This window comes from Coregonus lavaretus (genome assembly GCF_964263955.1).
Source record: "Coregonus lavaretus genome assembly, chromosome: 32".
NCBI lineage: Eukaryota > Metazoa > Chordata > Actinopteri > Salmoniformes > Salmonidae > Coregonus > Coregonus lavaretus.
Genome location: NC_140019.1, coordinates 8,027,931 through 8,042,449, shown reverse-complemented (window position 1 = coordinate 8,042,449; position 14,519 = coordinate 8,027,931). Strand labels below are relative to the sequence as shown.

The window sequence follows — 14,519 nt, the reverse complement described above, 5'->3', positions numbered from 1 at the left end:
TCAACAGGACAATGACCCAACACACCTCCAGGCTGTGTAAGGGCTATTTGACCAAGAAGGAGAGTGATGGAGTGCTGCATCAGATGACCTGGCCTCCACAATCACCCGACCTCAACCCAATTGAGATGGTTTGGGATGAGTTGGACCACAGTGAAGGAAAATCAGCCAACAAGTGCTCAGCATATGTGGGAACTCCTTCAAGACTGTTGGAAAAGCATTCCAGGCGAAGCTGGTTGAGAGAATACCAAGAGTGTGCAAAGTTGTCATCAAGGCATAGGGTGGCTACTTTGTTTAACACTTTTTTGGTTACTACATGATTCCATGTGTTATTTCATAGTTTTGATGTCTTCACTTTTATTCTACAATGTAGAAAATAGTACAAATAAAGAAAAAGCCTTGAATTATTTAAACTTTGTTTTTGAACTGGTATCACCAAATCTTTCTGATATAAACTGAAACGTTCTCAGTAAATGAAAACTTCTGGCATGGCCTTAGCTGGCTGGAGTGGAAGATTCTGGCACTGTCACTGAGCAGCGGTCTGGAAGGCTGAGTAGGCCAATGGAGGCGTATTTCACCTTGTCCCTACCTGACTGCCCTTCACTACAACTCCCATTCAGGGCAGGGGTCACATTGACTAGCCCTAATGCCCAAACAACTCCTCTTGCAGTACACTCCCCTCAGGACGCCTGCCTATCTTGTCTGTACACTATAAACTCATCTACACAGAAACAAATGCGTTAGTTTTCTTTAGAGTAAATGGGTATGAGAACTGTATTGTGTAAAAAGTACATTTTGATAAGCAAAATCCCTGATTCATGCTTCAAATTCAACACAATCATATGGACGTTGCGAGAATACACACTCCCCTGTAATGGCTTCAGTAAACATTGGATTTTGCATAGTCATATAGGTGAGAGAACATCGCAACTCATTGCAATGTTATTCCTGGCTGGCTTCAATACATTCGTCACTGCACCTATTAATGTATTCCAGGAATTTAAGCATTCAAAGAAAATGGGAAATGGCATGCAATCATAACAGTGTATCTGAAAAAGAAAAACAATTACATTGATGTATAGTAACAGCATTATAATGACTCTGCATTTTTTGGTTTGTTCATGTGATCAAGAGTACAACCAAAATAGTGATCACCTGTAGAAAATAAATATTATCTATGTGAATTAACTTCTTACAATCTCATTCACCTTGAATGTAAATAGTTTGGTTCCAGAAAGCTAAGACAACACAATATCAATCACTACTTCAACAAGTTGCAGCTCAAAAAACAATCATGTATCATTTCAAAAGCTACATAACGCTGACACAATCTTATATGGCATTCAAAACAGACAACATCTTCAGTGACTATATGACCATTCACCTTATTAACGGCAGCTCTATTTTTGCCAGAGTAACAAAGGAAAAACAAATTCTACAACAGTAACATTCCCACTGTTTGCACAAGAACCAAACATGGAGGAATAAATGAGGTGCTAAATCATGGACCAAAACCATCTCAGAACATTGCTATAAAAAACTTTGTCCTAAAGCTTGACATTGCATGACAATGCATTCTATCTTTGATGAGATTGTAACAGAAAGTTTGTTTTGGTCCACAGTTGGTCCACAGTCTGACAATGATAGAAAATAAAATAATCTTTGCTCAAAATGTTACACTGTGTAGCTATACTGTAAAAATGACATTCAACTTCCGCCTCGTAGCGGAAGATGGCCACCCCAGGCTGGGTCTTGCAAAAAGTGTCTAGAGAAAGGCACAGCATCTTGGATACATTTACACATGTTCCTGTATGGCTCAATAACAATATCGGTTGTGTTTTATGTTGTTTGAGATAGATACTGTATATGTATAAAACATTAGGAACACCTCTCTAATATTGAGTTGCACTTCCATTTTCCCTCAGAACACTCTACAAGTTGTCGAAAGCATTCCACAGGGATGCTTGCCCATGTTGACTCCAATGCTTCTCACAGTTGTGTCAAGTTGGCTGAATGTCCTTTGGGTGGTGGACCATTCTAGATACACACGGGAAACTGTTGAGTGAAAAACCCAGCAGCATTACAGTTCTAGACACACTCAAACCGGTAATCCTGGCACCTACTACCATACCATGTTCAAAGGCACTTCAATCTTTTGTCTTGCCAATTCACCCTCTGAATGTCACACATACACAATCCATGTCTCAATTGTCCCAAGGCTTAAAAATCCTTCTTTAACACTGACTGAAGGTGACATCAATAAGGGATCATAGCTTCACCTGGTCAGTCTATGTCATGTAAAGAGGAGGTGTTCCTAATGTTTTGTACACTCAGTGTATATGTTGTGTATTAAGTAGGGTTGCAAAATCCCAGGAACTTTAAATTAATTCCATGATTTCCCAGAAATCTTGGTTGGAGGATTCAGGATTTCCTGCCTATTCCCTTGTGATTCTGGGAATCCTCCAATCAGGATTTCAGGCAAACCAGGGACTTCCCAGAATTATGCAACCCTAGTATTAAGATCTATTTCTGTAGATATACAATATTTAAAGCTGTTGTTAACAGGACGTGTCACATTCTCCATTTTGAGATGAGAGGCTATGTGAGTAGTGGACGGCATTGCTGATGGTGAAAAACATGTTTTCCTTCTCTTCCTCAGGGTAGTAGCCACCTCTGTCCAGTGACTCCAGTACTGAGGTATTACACTGGGCCAGGAACACCTGGACCCCCAACTCCTTATAATCCTTACAGACCTCCTTCAATGCATTCACCCCTGCTGTGTCCAGAAACAGCACCGGGCTACAGTCTATCACCACAGAGTGGAAGTTGACTTGATTTGGTAGGAAGATTCTGGTGGCGTTGGTCAACTCTGTCTCTTTTTTAATCTTAGTCCCTCCCTCCCCTCCTGCTGTCATTGCTGCTTCTTCCTGTTTCTTCCTCTGTTTCTCCAGTTTCCTCCGCCGGGCCTTCTCCTTGACGGGGTCCAGGCCCAGGCGGCGGTACAGGGCCTTCTTGAACAGGCTCTGGTTGGCGTAGTAGATGGGCGCCTCGTAGCGGAAGATGGCCACCCCAGGCTGGGTCTGCAGGCCCTTGTAGGAGGCCAGGTCCTCGTAAAGCTCCCGTTGGCCGGCCCGGCCCAGCTCTAAGGCCTGGGCTCTCTGAGTGCGCCCCAACACACAGAAGGCTGAGACCATCACCCCCACCAGCAGGCCTAGCTCAGTGTTTATCAACGCTGAGGTTGCCATGGTCACCAGCCAGATGGCAGCATCCACACGGTTCACACGCCACATCCGCGGGATGTCTGTAAACTTCCGCAGCGCTCCCCGGAGATTCACCACGATGATCACTGCCAGCACACACCTAACAGACAACATGAAAACATAGCAGGTTAATAAAGTAATCACCAAATCAGTGGAAGATAATTATCTGGTAAACATGAGATGAACATGTGTAGAAAAGCTGAGTACACTTAGACACAGAATAGCATGGTCCTACTTCTGTAGAGAGTAGAATAAGGGAGCGATGACCAGCAGCACCAGTAGCAGCACCAGGGCCGTGACCAGGCCAGACAGCTGAGTCTGGCAGCCTGTGGACTCCTTCACCAGGGTCTTGGTCAGGGCAGCGCTGGTGGTGAAACAGCGAAAGAAGGAGGGCAGGATGTTACAGAAGCCTATGGCATACATCTCCTGGTTGGGATCCACCACATAGCCGTGCTTCTTGGCAAACATCTCAGACAGGGAGACGGTGATGGCAAAGCCCACGATTGATATGGAGAAGGCATCTACCGCCACATTGGGGATCAGAGACCAGGACGGGAGCTGGGGAGGCAGGAAGCCCGTGGGGATGGCACCGGCCACGTCTGAGCCATACGTCTCCTTGAAGTGGCCGAAGTGGGAGGCCATAGTGGCGCCGATGACAACAAACAGCTCAAAGGGGATGGGGGCTTTGAGCTTGGCCTTGAAGCGATCGTTGAGCTCCTTGGTGGGGACCAACACCGTCAAGCACACCAGGCTGGTGACCAGGTCACACAGGTTAGTCTGGCCCAGGTTCTGGAAGAGGCTGACCCAGGTCTTGATGAGGGAGCCCCAGCCCTGGGCGCGAGGCAGCTTCAGTCCCAGGAGGTACTTGACCTGGGAGGTAAGGATGGTGAGAGAGGCCCCCGTGGCAAAACCGCTCAGGAGGGAGTCTGACAGGTAAACAGATACAAAGCCCACCTGCAGGAGGCCCATCAATACCTACAACCACAGATTGAAAACAGAGAGGGAGTAATGGCATTAGAAAAATGTATATACAATACAATTCATACTTTTTATGACCAATGTCAATCAACCTGTTAAAACATGAATGAGTTCTGTTTGTCAGTGCTTTTTATCACGTGAGACATGAGAAAAAAAATGTATTACACCATTCCCTTTCTGCACATATTTACCTGGTATACCCCTGCTGTAAAGGTGACTGTGGCCCCCACCATGATGGCATAGCAGCTCCTATCACAGACCGGCCCTGTGGTGGCATTCCCCAGGCCCAGTGTAGTGTTGTTACTGCTACTCTCTGTAAGGTACCCTGCCAGGGCCAGCTCCCTGTCCACCACCTGGCCCACCAGCAGGCACAGCACCCCGAAGATGCCCACGGAGATGTGGCGTGAGGTGCCAAGCAGGGTGTAGATGATGCTGGAGTAGAAGGAGGTGTAGAGGCCGTAGATAGGGTCCTGGCCCGCCAGCAGAGAGTAGGCGATGGACTGGGGCACCAGCAGGATGCCCACTATCAACCCTGACATGACGTCACCCAGGATCCAGTCTCTGAGCTGGTAGCGTGGCAGCCATTTTAGGATGGGGACAAACCCCAGAACCTGGGCCTTGGCTCGCTCTGAGCTGCATGTGCACTGCTTTTTTAGTTGGTGTGAAACGGCTGTCCTCCAGTTTTCCTCCTTCTTCTCCCTTCTCTCCAGCACTAAGGGGACGTGTCGGCCACTCTTCGCTCCCTCATCTGCTGAGGCACAGCAGTCCTCTTCAGCCATCATACCAGGCCCCTGTTCTGTCCACTTTAGATAGAAAAAGTAAGTTAAAGTCAAGACCCAGCTAGCACATTTGGTTCCTTGGAAGGTGTGGGAACATGCGTTTTTGGTTTCCTATTGGTTCTGGGAATGAAGCCATACGTTTCCTGACCTGTAAAACTGAAGAAATATTTAACGTTCTAAAAACGGAAGTGAAAATGTCACCTTAATTTGTTGGTTGGAGGGAGATACTGAGAACGTTTTACTATGGTTCCCTGAAAGTTTTCCTGGGAGGTTTTATTAACGTAAGTGAGAACCAAATTTTTAGGTTATTTGGAGGTTTTTGAATAACTTTCTTAAAACTTTCACTGAACATTTCAATAAGACCGCTACCTTAGTTTGGGTTAACTGTTTTGAACTCCAAACACAGATAGGACATTTGCTTATGCATTAAATCGTGCAAACACATTTCTTTTTTATTGTGGCACAGCATCAGTTAGTTGAACCTATGATCTTTTGAACCTATGATCTTTTGATATTTTCGTAAAAACTACTCCACATATATGGCTCTTTTGCAACTTGTGGATAAAATCTTTACAGCCCTTAACAATAATGAATACGCTCTTGGCATCTTTTTAGATTTATCCAAAGCGTTTGGCACAGTTGATCATGAAATATTACTTTCTAAATTGCCTTATTACAGTTTTCATGATTATACATATAATTGGTTATATAGTTATGTTTATGATAGAGAACAATTTGTTTATGCAAACAGCTGTGCAACTACCAGGGCTAAGATATCCTGTGATGTCAAATCAAATCAAATGTTATTTGTCACATACATGTGTTTAGCAGATGTTATAGCGGGTGTAGCGAAATGCTTGTGCTTCTAGCTCCGACAGTGCAGTAATATCTAACAAGTAATATCTAACAATTTCACAACATATACCCAATACACACAAAACTAGTAAGGAATGGGATTTAAGAATATATACATATATGGACAAGCAATGACAGAGCGGCATGGACTAAGATACAGTAGAATATTATAGAATAGAATGCAGTATATACATATGAGATGAGTAGCGCAAGATATGTAAACATTATTAAAGTGACTAGTGTTCCATTTCTTAAAGTGGCCAGTGATTTCAATAGGCAGCAGCAGCCTCTAATGTGCTAGTGATGGCTATTTAACAGTCTGATGGCCTTGAGATAGAAGCTGTTTTTCATTCTCTCTGTCCCAGCTTTGATGCACCTGTACTGACCTCGCCTTCTGGATGATAGCGGGGTGAACAGGCAGTGGCTCGGGTGGTTGATGTCCTTCATGATCTTTTTGGCCTTCCTGTGACATCGGGTGCTGTAGGTGTCTTGGAGGGCGTGTAGTTTGCCCCCGGTAATGCGTTCGGCAAACCGCACCACCCTCTGGAGAGCCCTGCGGTTGCGGGCGGTGCAGTTGCCGTACCAGGCGTTGATACAGCACGTCAGGATGCTCTCAATTGTGCATCTGTAAAAGTTTGTGAGGGTTTTAGGTGCTAAGCCGAATTTCTTCCGCCTCCTGAGGTTGAAGAGGCTCTGTTGCGCCTTCTTCACCACACTGTCTGCATGGGTGGACCATTTCAGTTTGTCAGTGATGTGTACGCCAAGGAACTTGAAGCTTTCCACCTTCTCCACTGCGGTCCCGTCGATGTGGATGGGGGGGGGCACCCTCTGCTGTTTCCTGAAGTCCACAATCATCTCCTTTGTTTTTTTAACGTTGAGTCAGAGGTAATTTTCCTGTCACCACACTCCCAGAGCCCTCACCTCCTCCCTGTAGGTGGTCTCGTCATTGTTGGTAATCAAGCCTACTACTGTTGTGTCGACTGCAAACTTGATGGTTGAGTTGGAGGCGTGCTTGGCCACGCAGTCATGGGTGAACAGGGAGTACAGGAGGGGGCTGAGCACGCACCCTTGTGGGGCCCTAGTGTTGAGGATCAGCGAAGTGAAGATGTTGTTTCCTACCTTCAACACCTGGGGGCGGCCCGTCAGGAAGTCCAGGACCCAGTTGCAGAGGGCGGGGTTCAGAACCAGGGCCTCAAGCTTAATGATGAGCTTGGAGGGTACTATGGTGTTGAATGCTGAGCTATAGTCAATGAACAGCATTCTTACATAGGTATTCCTCTTGTCCAGATGGGATAGGGCAGTGTGCAGTGTGATGGCGATTGCATCGTCTGTGGATCTATTGGGGCGTTAAGCAAATTGAAGTGGGTCTAGGGTGACAGGTAAGGCAGAGGTGATATGATCCTTGACTAGTCTCTCAAAGCACTTCATGATGACAGAGGTGAGTGTTACAGGGCGATAGTCATTTAGTGCAGTTACCTTTGCTTTCTTGGGTACAGGAACAATGGTGGCCATCTTGAAGCATGTGGGATCAGCAGACTGGGAAAGGGAGAGATTGAATATGTCCATAAACACACCAGCCAACTGGTCTGTGCATGCTCTGAGGACGTGGCTAGGGATGCCGTCTGGGCCGGCAGCCTTGCGGGGGTTAACATGCTTAAATGTCTTAATCGCGTCGGCCATGGAGAAGGAGAGGCCACAGTCGTTGGTAGTGGGCCTCGTCAGTGGCACTGTGTTATCCTCAAAGCGGGCGAAGAAGGTGTTTAGCTTGTCTGGAAGCGAGACGTCGGTGTCGGCGATGTGGCTGGTTTTCCTTTTGCAGTCTGTGATTGTCTGTAGACCATGCCACATACGTCTCGTGTCTGAGCCGTTGAATTGCGACTCCACTTTGTCTTTATACTGATGTTTTGCCAGTTTAATTGCCTTGCGGAGTGAGTAGCTACACTGTTTGTATTCTGCCATATTCCCAGTCACCTTGCCATGGTTGAACGCGGTGGTTTGTGCTTTCAGATTTGCGCGAATGCTGCCATCTATCCATGGTTTCTGGATAGGGTAGGTTTTAATAGTCACAGTGGGAACAACATCACCTATACACTTCCTGATAAACTCAGTCACCGTTTCAGTGTATTCGTCTAAATTATTTTCGGAAGCTACCTGGAACATATCCCAGTCCGCGTGATCAAAACAATCTTGAAGCGTGGATTCCAATTGGTCAGATCAGTGTTGAATAGTCCTTAGCACGGGTACTTCCTTTTTTGAGTTTCTGGCTATAGGAAGGGAGAAGCAAAATGGAGTCGTGGTCAGATTTGCCGAAAGGAGGGCGGGGGAGGGCCTTATAACCATCCCGGAAGGTCGAATAGCAATGGTCGAGGATTTTAGCAGCGCGAGTACAACAGTCAATATGTTGATAGAACTTCAATATGTTGATAGAACTTCGGCAGCCTAGTCCTCAAAGTTCCTGTATGTTACTACAATTACACCATGAGTCGCTAAATCATGAAACACACACCTCCGCCCTTCTGCTTCCCGGAGAGATATTTATTCCTGTCTGCGCGATGAACTGAGAACCCATCTGGCTGGACCGATTTCGACAGAATATCCCAAGAGAGCCATGTTTCCGTGAAACAGAGTATGTTACAGGCCTTGATGTCTCTCTGGAAAGAAATCCTTGCCCGTAGTTCGTCGACCTTGTTAACCAAAGACTGAACATTAGCGAGTAGTATACTTGGAAGCGGTGGGTGGTGTGCGCTCCTCCTAAGTCGAACCAGCAGGCCGCTCTGAGTGCCTCTCCTCCGCCGGCGATGTTTTGGGTCAGCCGCTGGAATCAGTTCAGTTGCCCTGGGGAGAGCAAACAAAGGATCTGCTTCGGGAAAGATATCCAATAGTTTTTCCCGGCTGCATGTAATGATGCAAAACACTTTCTGAGCTAATAGTGTAAAAAATAATACATTTAAAAAAAATACTGCAAAGTTTCCTAAGAGCTAGTCGCGAGGCCGCCATCTTCGTCGGCGCCAGGATACATCCTGCCACAGGGTTCGATAATTGGGCCTTTGTTATTCCTAATCTATATTAATGACCTTGCTGCCATGTATTCTACTGTACTTCCCATTCTCTTTGCTGATAATACCAATTTGATTTTATCACACAATAATTTTGATTCACTAATTAATGAAGCCAACTCAGTTGTGGCCAGATTTTCTGAATGGTTCCGGATAAACTAATTATCTTTAAAAAAAAAAAAACTTTGTATTGTATTCACTATTCAGAATAAGAAATATTGTTTTTTTTTTAAAGAGCCAGAATCTCAATTGGTGGGAATGAAATGGAACAAGTCACATCCACTAGATTCCTCAGAGTTCTAATTGATGAAAACTTTTCCTGGAAATATCATATTCAATGTCTGCAGCAAAGTGATGAAATCTGTTGGTATCATCAGAAAGATTAGTGGTTTGGTTCATCAGGCTTGCTTCCTAACTCTACACTATAGCTTAATTCACCCATATCTCATTTACTGTAATATTGTCTGGGCCTGTACATATGCCTCCTATCTACACAAATGACTCATCATACAAAATAGATTTACAAGACTAGCCACCTCCTCTAATTACCGGGCTCCATTTTTATTTTACCTTTATTTAACTAGGCAAGTCAGTTAAGAACAAATTCTTATTTACAATGGCGGCCTACACCGGCCAAATCCATCTGCACCTTTGTTTAAGAAACTCAATATCTTGTCTATTTACTAGGGTTGCACAAGCCTGATGAACAAAACTACCCAATAATCCCCTCCATGTAGCCTAACTCTCTCTCTCACACACACACACACAAACACACAATCAAACAGGGTTTTTCTTAAATACTGAGTATATCATGTACAATTATAATTAATATGCTTTGTTTAACTAATTGAACAAAAAAAATATATATATATGCAGTGGGGAGAACAAGTATTTGATACACTGCCGATTTTGCAGGTTTTCCTACTTACAAAGCATGTAGAGGTCTGTAATTTTTATCAAAGGTACACTTCAACTCTGAGAGACGGAATCTAAAACAAAAATCTTAGAAAATCACATTGTATGATTTTTAAGTAATTAATTTGTATTTTATTGCATGACATAAGTTTTTGATCACCTACCAACCAGTAAGAATTCCGGCTCTCACAGACCTGTTAGTTTTTCTTTAAGAAGCCCTCCTGTTCTCCACTCATTACCTGTATTAACTGCACCTGTTTGAACTCGTTACCTGTATAAAAGACACCTGTCCACACACTCAATCAAACAGACTCCAACCTCTCCACAATGGCCAAGACCAGAGAGCTGTGTAAGGACATCAGGGATAACATTGTAGACCTGCACAAGGCTGGGATGGGCTACAGGACAATAGGCAAGCAGCTTGGTGAGAAGGCAACAACTGTTGGCGCAATTATTAGAAAATGGAAGAAGTTCAAGATGACGGTCAATCACCCTCGGTCTGGGGCTCCATGCAAGATCTCACCTCGTGGGGCATCAATCATCATGAGGAAGGTGAGGGATCAGCCCAGAACTACACGGCAGGACCTGGTCAATTACCTGAAGAGAGCTGGGACCACAGTCTCAAAGAAAACCATTAGTAACACACTACGCCGTCATGGATTAAAATCCTGCAGCGCACGCAAGGTCCCCCTGCTCAAGCCAGCGCATGTCCAGGCCCGTCTGAAGTTTGCCAATGACCATCTGGATGATCCAGAGGAGGAATGGGAGAAGGTCATGTGGTCTGATGAGACAAAAATATAGCTTTTTGGTCTAAACTCCACTCGCCGTGTTTGGAGGAAGAAGAAGGATGAGTACAACCCCAAGAACACCATCCCAACCGTGAAGCATGGAGGTGGAAACATCATTCTTTGGGGATACTTTTCTGCAAAGGGGACAGGACAACTGCACCGTATTGTGGGGAGAATGGATGGGGCCATGTATCGCGAGATCTTGGCCAACAACCTCCTTCCCTCAGTAAGAGCATTGAAGATGGGTTGTGGCTGGGTCTTCCAGCATGACAACGACCCGAAACACACAGCCAGGGCAACTAAGGAGTGGCTCCGTAAGAAGCATCTCAAGGTCCTGGAGTGGCCTAGCCAGTCTCCAGACCTGAACCCAATAGAACATCTTTGAAGGGAGCTGAAAGTCCATATTACCCAGCGACAGCGAAACCTGAAGGATCTGGAGAAGGTCTGTATGGAGGAGTGGGCCAAAATCCCTGCTGCAGTGTGTGCAAACCTGGTCAAGACCAGGAAACGTATGATCTCTGTAATTGAAAACAAAGGTTTCTGTACCAAATACCAAAAGTTCTGCTTTTCTGATGTATCAAATACTTATGTCATGCAATAAAATGCAAATTAATTACTTAAAAATCATACAATGTGATTTTCTGGATTTTTGTTTTAGATTCCGTCTCTCACAGTTGAAGTGTACCTATGATAAAAATTACAGACCTCTACATGCTTTGTAAGTAGGAAAACCTGCAAAATCGGCAGTGTATCAAATACTTGTTCTCCCCACTGTATATACTTTTTGGTGTGGTTTTCATATGAGCACTTTTGGTCTTCCAACCTCACCTGCACACCGTTGTTACCCAGTTTTTTTTATCTGTACGGTTTTGTCTTTCACTTCTTTTCTTTGGTGCAAATAAATAAAACCTAAAACCTTCTATATCCATGGAATTAATCCACTGCGCCACCAGGATGGCTCTAGCATGCCATGTTTTTTTTAACTCATACAAAGCTGTTCATTTTAGTCTTAAAACAGACCCCATTTCAAATTAAACAAGCACTCATTAAGATCAGGTGTGGCCAATTAGTGGACACGGCCAACACATTTAACAAAAGAGGATTTTGTTGACGCTGAGAACTTAATGTATAGGTTTTTCAATAACATTCTTTGAACGTTACTAATGTTGTTTTCTTGTGATTTTTATGGAAAGTTGAGGAAAGCTGCAGAAAACATTGTGCTGAAGTCAGTGTTAATTTTGGCACTCTTTAGATTTAGTCTTAGTCATTTTGACTAAAATATAAAATCTTAGTCACAATTGTCATTTAAATTAATGAATTAGTTTACTTATGATGAAAACAATAGGCCATTTTAGTGACATCACATTTGTATTGCCTCAACATATAGACAATATAAATCACTGCCTTCCAACATACAGTGCATTCGTAAAGTATTCAGACCCCTTGACTTTTTCCACATTTTGTTATGTTACAGCCCTATTCTAAAATTGATTAAATTGTTTTTTTTTCTCTTGTCAATCTACACACAATACCCCATAACGACAAAGCAAAAACCGGTCTTTAGAAATGTTTGCAGGTTTATTAAAAACAAAAAACTGAAATATCACATTTATATAAGTATTCAGACCATTTACTCAGTACTTTGATGAAGCACCTTTGGCAGCGATTACAGCCTCGAGTCTTCTTGGGTATGACGCTACAAGCTTGGCACACCTGTGTTTTGGGAGTTTCTCCCATTCTTCTCTGCAGATGCTCTCAAGCTCTGTCAGGTTGGATGGGGAGCATTGCTGCACAGCTATTTTCAGGTCTCTCCAGAGATGTTAGATCGGGTTCAAGTCCAGGCTCTGGCTGGGCCACTCAAAGACAGTTGGAGACTTTTCCCAAAGCCACTCCTGCATTGTCTTGGCAACGGTGAAGCTGCCACCACCATGCTTCACCGTAGAGATGGTGCCAGATTTCCTCCAGATGTGACGCTTGGCATTCAGGCCAAAGAGTTCAATCTTGGTTTCATCAGACCAGATAATATTTTTTCTCATGGTCTGAGAGTCCTTTAGGTGCCTTTTGGCAAACTCCAAGTGGGCTGTCATGCCTTTTACTGAGGAGTGGCTTCCTTCTGGCCACTCTACCATAAAGGCCTGATTGGTGGAGTGCTGTAGAGATGGTTGTCCTTCTGGAAGATTCTCCCATCTCCACAGAGGAACTCTAGAGCTCTGTCAGAGTGACCATCGGGTTCTTGGTCACCTCCCTGACCAAGTCCCTTCTCCCCTGATTGCTCAGTTTGGCGTGGCGGCCAGCTCTAGGAAGAGTCTTGGTGGTTCAAAACTTCTTCCATTTAAGAATGACGGAGGCCACTGTGTTCTTGGGGACCTTCAATGCTGCAGACATTTTTTGGTACCCTTCCCCAGATCTGTGCCTCGACACAATCCTGTCTCGGAGCTCTACGGACAATTCCTTCGACCTCATGGCTTGGTTTTTTCTCTGACATGCACTGTCAACTGTGGGACCTTATATAGACAGGTGTGTGCCTTTCCAAATCATGTCCAATCAACTGAATTTACCACAAGTGGACTCCAATCAAGTTGTAAAAACATCTCAAGGATGATCAATGGAAACAGCATGCACCTGAGCTCAATGTCGAGTCTCATAGCAAAGGGCCTGAATACTTATGTAAATAAAGTATTTTTGTATTTTTAATACAAAAATTTATAAAAACCTGTTTTTGCTTTATCATTATGGGGTATTGTGTGTAGATTATGAGGGAAAAAATGTATTTAATCAATTTTAGAATAAGGCTGTAACGTAACAAAAATGTAACGTGGAAAAGGGGAAGGGGTCTGAATAGTTTCCGAATGCAATGTATATACAGTATATATATATATATATAGATATAAACAGTATACTGTATAGAGAGAAATATACTGTATATAGATAGTTATAGCTGTCCTAGCCTACCTCTTTCAGGTAATACATTCAATGCAGTATTAGCCTTATATTTAGCTAATGAATAATGGGTTATGTATAAGCGTCTAACTTATAGCCTTTGTCTCTTGTGCAGTACGCACCTGCGCTCCGCTGGCCTCTCTTCTTAAAAAATGCTCCTTAGCTCTTGCAAATGCTTTTTTAAATATTATTATTTCTTATACTAATGGACTAGTTGAAGAGGGATGCAAGCTCGTTTGCTGAATATTAAATACAGCAGCCAATAGAACTCACAGGGATTTTGAAAGAAGAGAGAACGCACGATGGTGTTAGGCTATAGCAGTTATTTGTTCAGATCCATAAGCATTCAATCTTCGTGAAGAGAAGTGAAAGCCTTTTGCATCTTATTCTAGTCCTATATTATTCAAGCATGTCATTACAATGAAGAAGATATGGACAATGATATGCAGCTGGCCTACCTATGACCAAATCGCTCAGTTCAGCCTCCAGGAAAATACTAATGACAATAACCGTCAACCTGCGACCGGTGGTTCTTTATTTAAAGAAATGTGACCGACCGCCTGATTCGGTCTTATGTAGCAATATTTGAAATTGTGTTTTTTTTTACATTGGATAAAAGTAGACTCAGAGCTACAAAATGGTATATCATATATTGCAGTTGAGGAACAATGGGTAAATAATTCTGTTTTGAAAGTTGATAAACTTGTAACCCCACTTTTTAAAGAAAATGGCCCTTGAATGTTTTGGTACAGCTCTTCTTTGTCTACACCCATTCAGTATCGTTCACACCTTCTTAAGCCTTAGCCCCACCCATCTCCTTAAGGATTCACATGTGAGGCCATGTGCTAAACAGAGTGAGTAAGTTTAGGTAGTAAACAACCAAAGATTTCAAGACTAAAAGTGGTGAAAGTAGTAGCCTACAATAAGGAAAAACTTCAGCTAAAAATACAC

The 14,519-nt window shown here is 43.7% G+C and overlaps 1 protein-coding gene across 1 annotated transcript in view; it reads right to left on the bottom strand.

The window, feature by feature from the left end:
• Positions 1-1,708: 1,708 nt before the first annotated feature.
• The window catches only part of LOC311107327 (sulfate transporter-like), a 32,525-nt gene continuing 19,714 nt past the window's right edge, over positions 1,709-14,519 (bottom strand). Inside the window, exons 2-4 of the mRNA XM_084149812.1 lie at positions 4,427-5,038; positions 3,493-4,232; positions 1,709-3,357 (exon numbers count right to left, since the gene is read on the bottom strand). Of these exons, the coding sequence (XP_084005938.1) occupies positions 2,556-3,357; positions 3,493-4,232; positions 4,427-5,017 (2,133 nt within the window). The 5' untranslated portion in view covers positions 5,018-5,038 and the 3' untranslated portion in view covers positions 1,709-2,555. The remainder of the gene's footprint in view (positions 3,358-3,492; positions 4,233-4,426; positions 5,039-14,519) is intronic.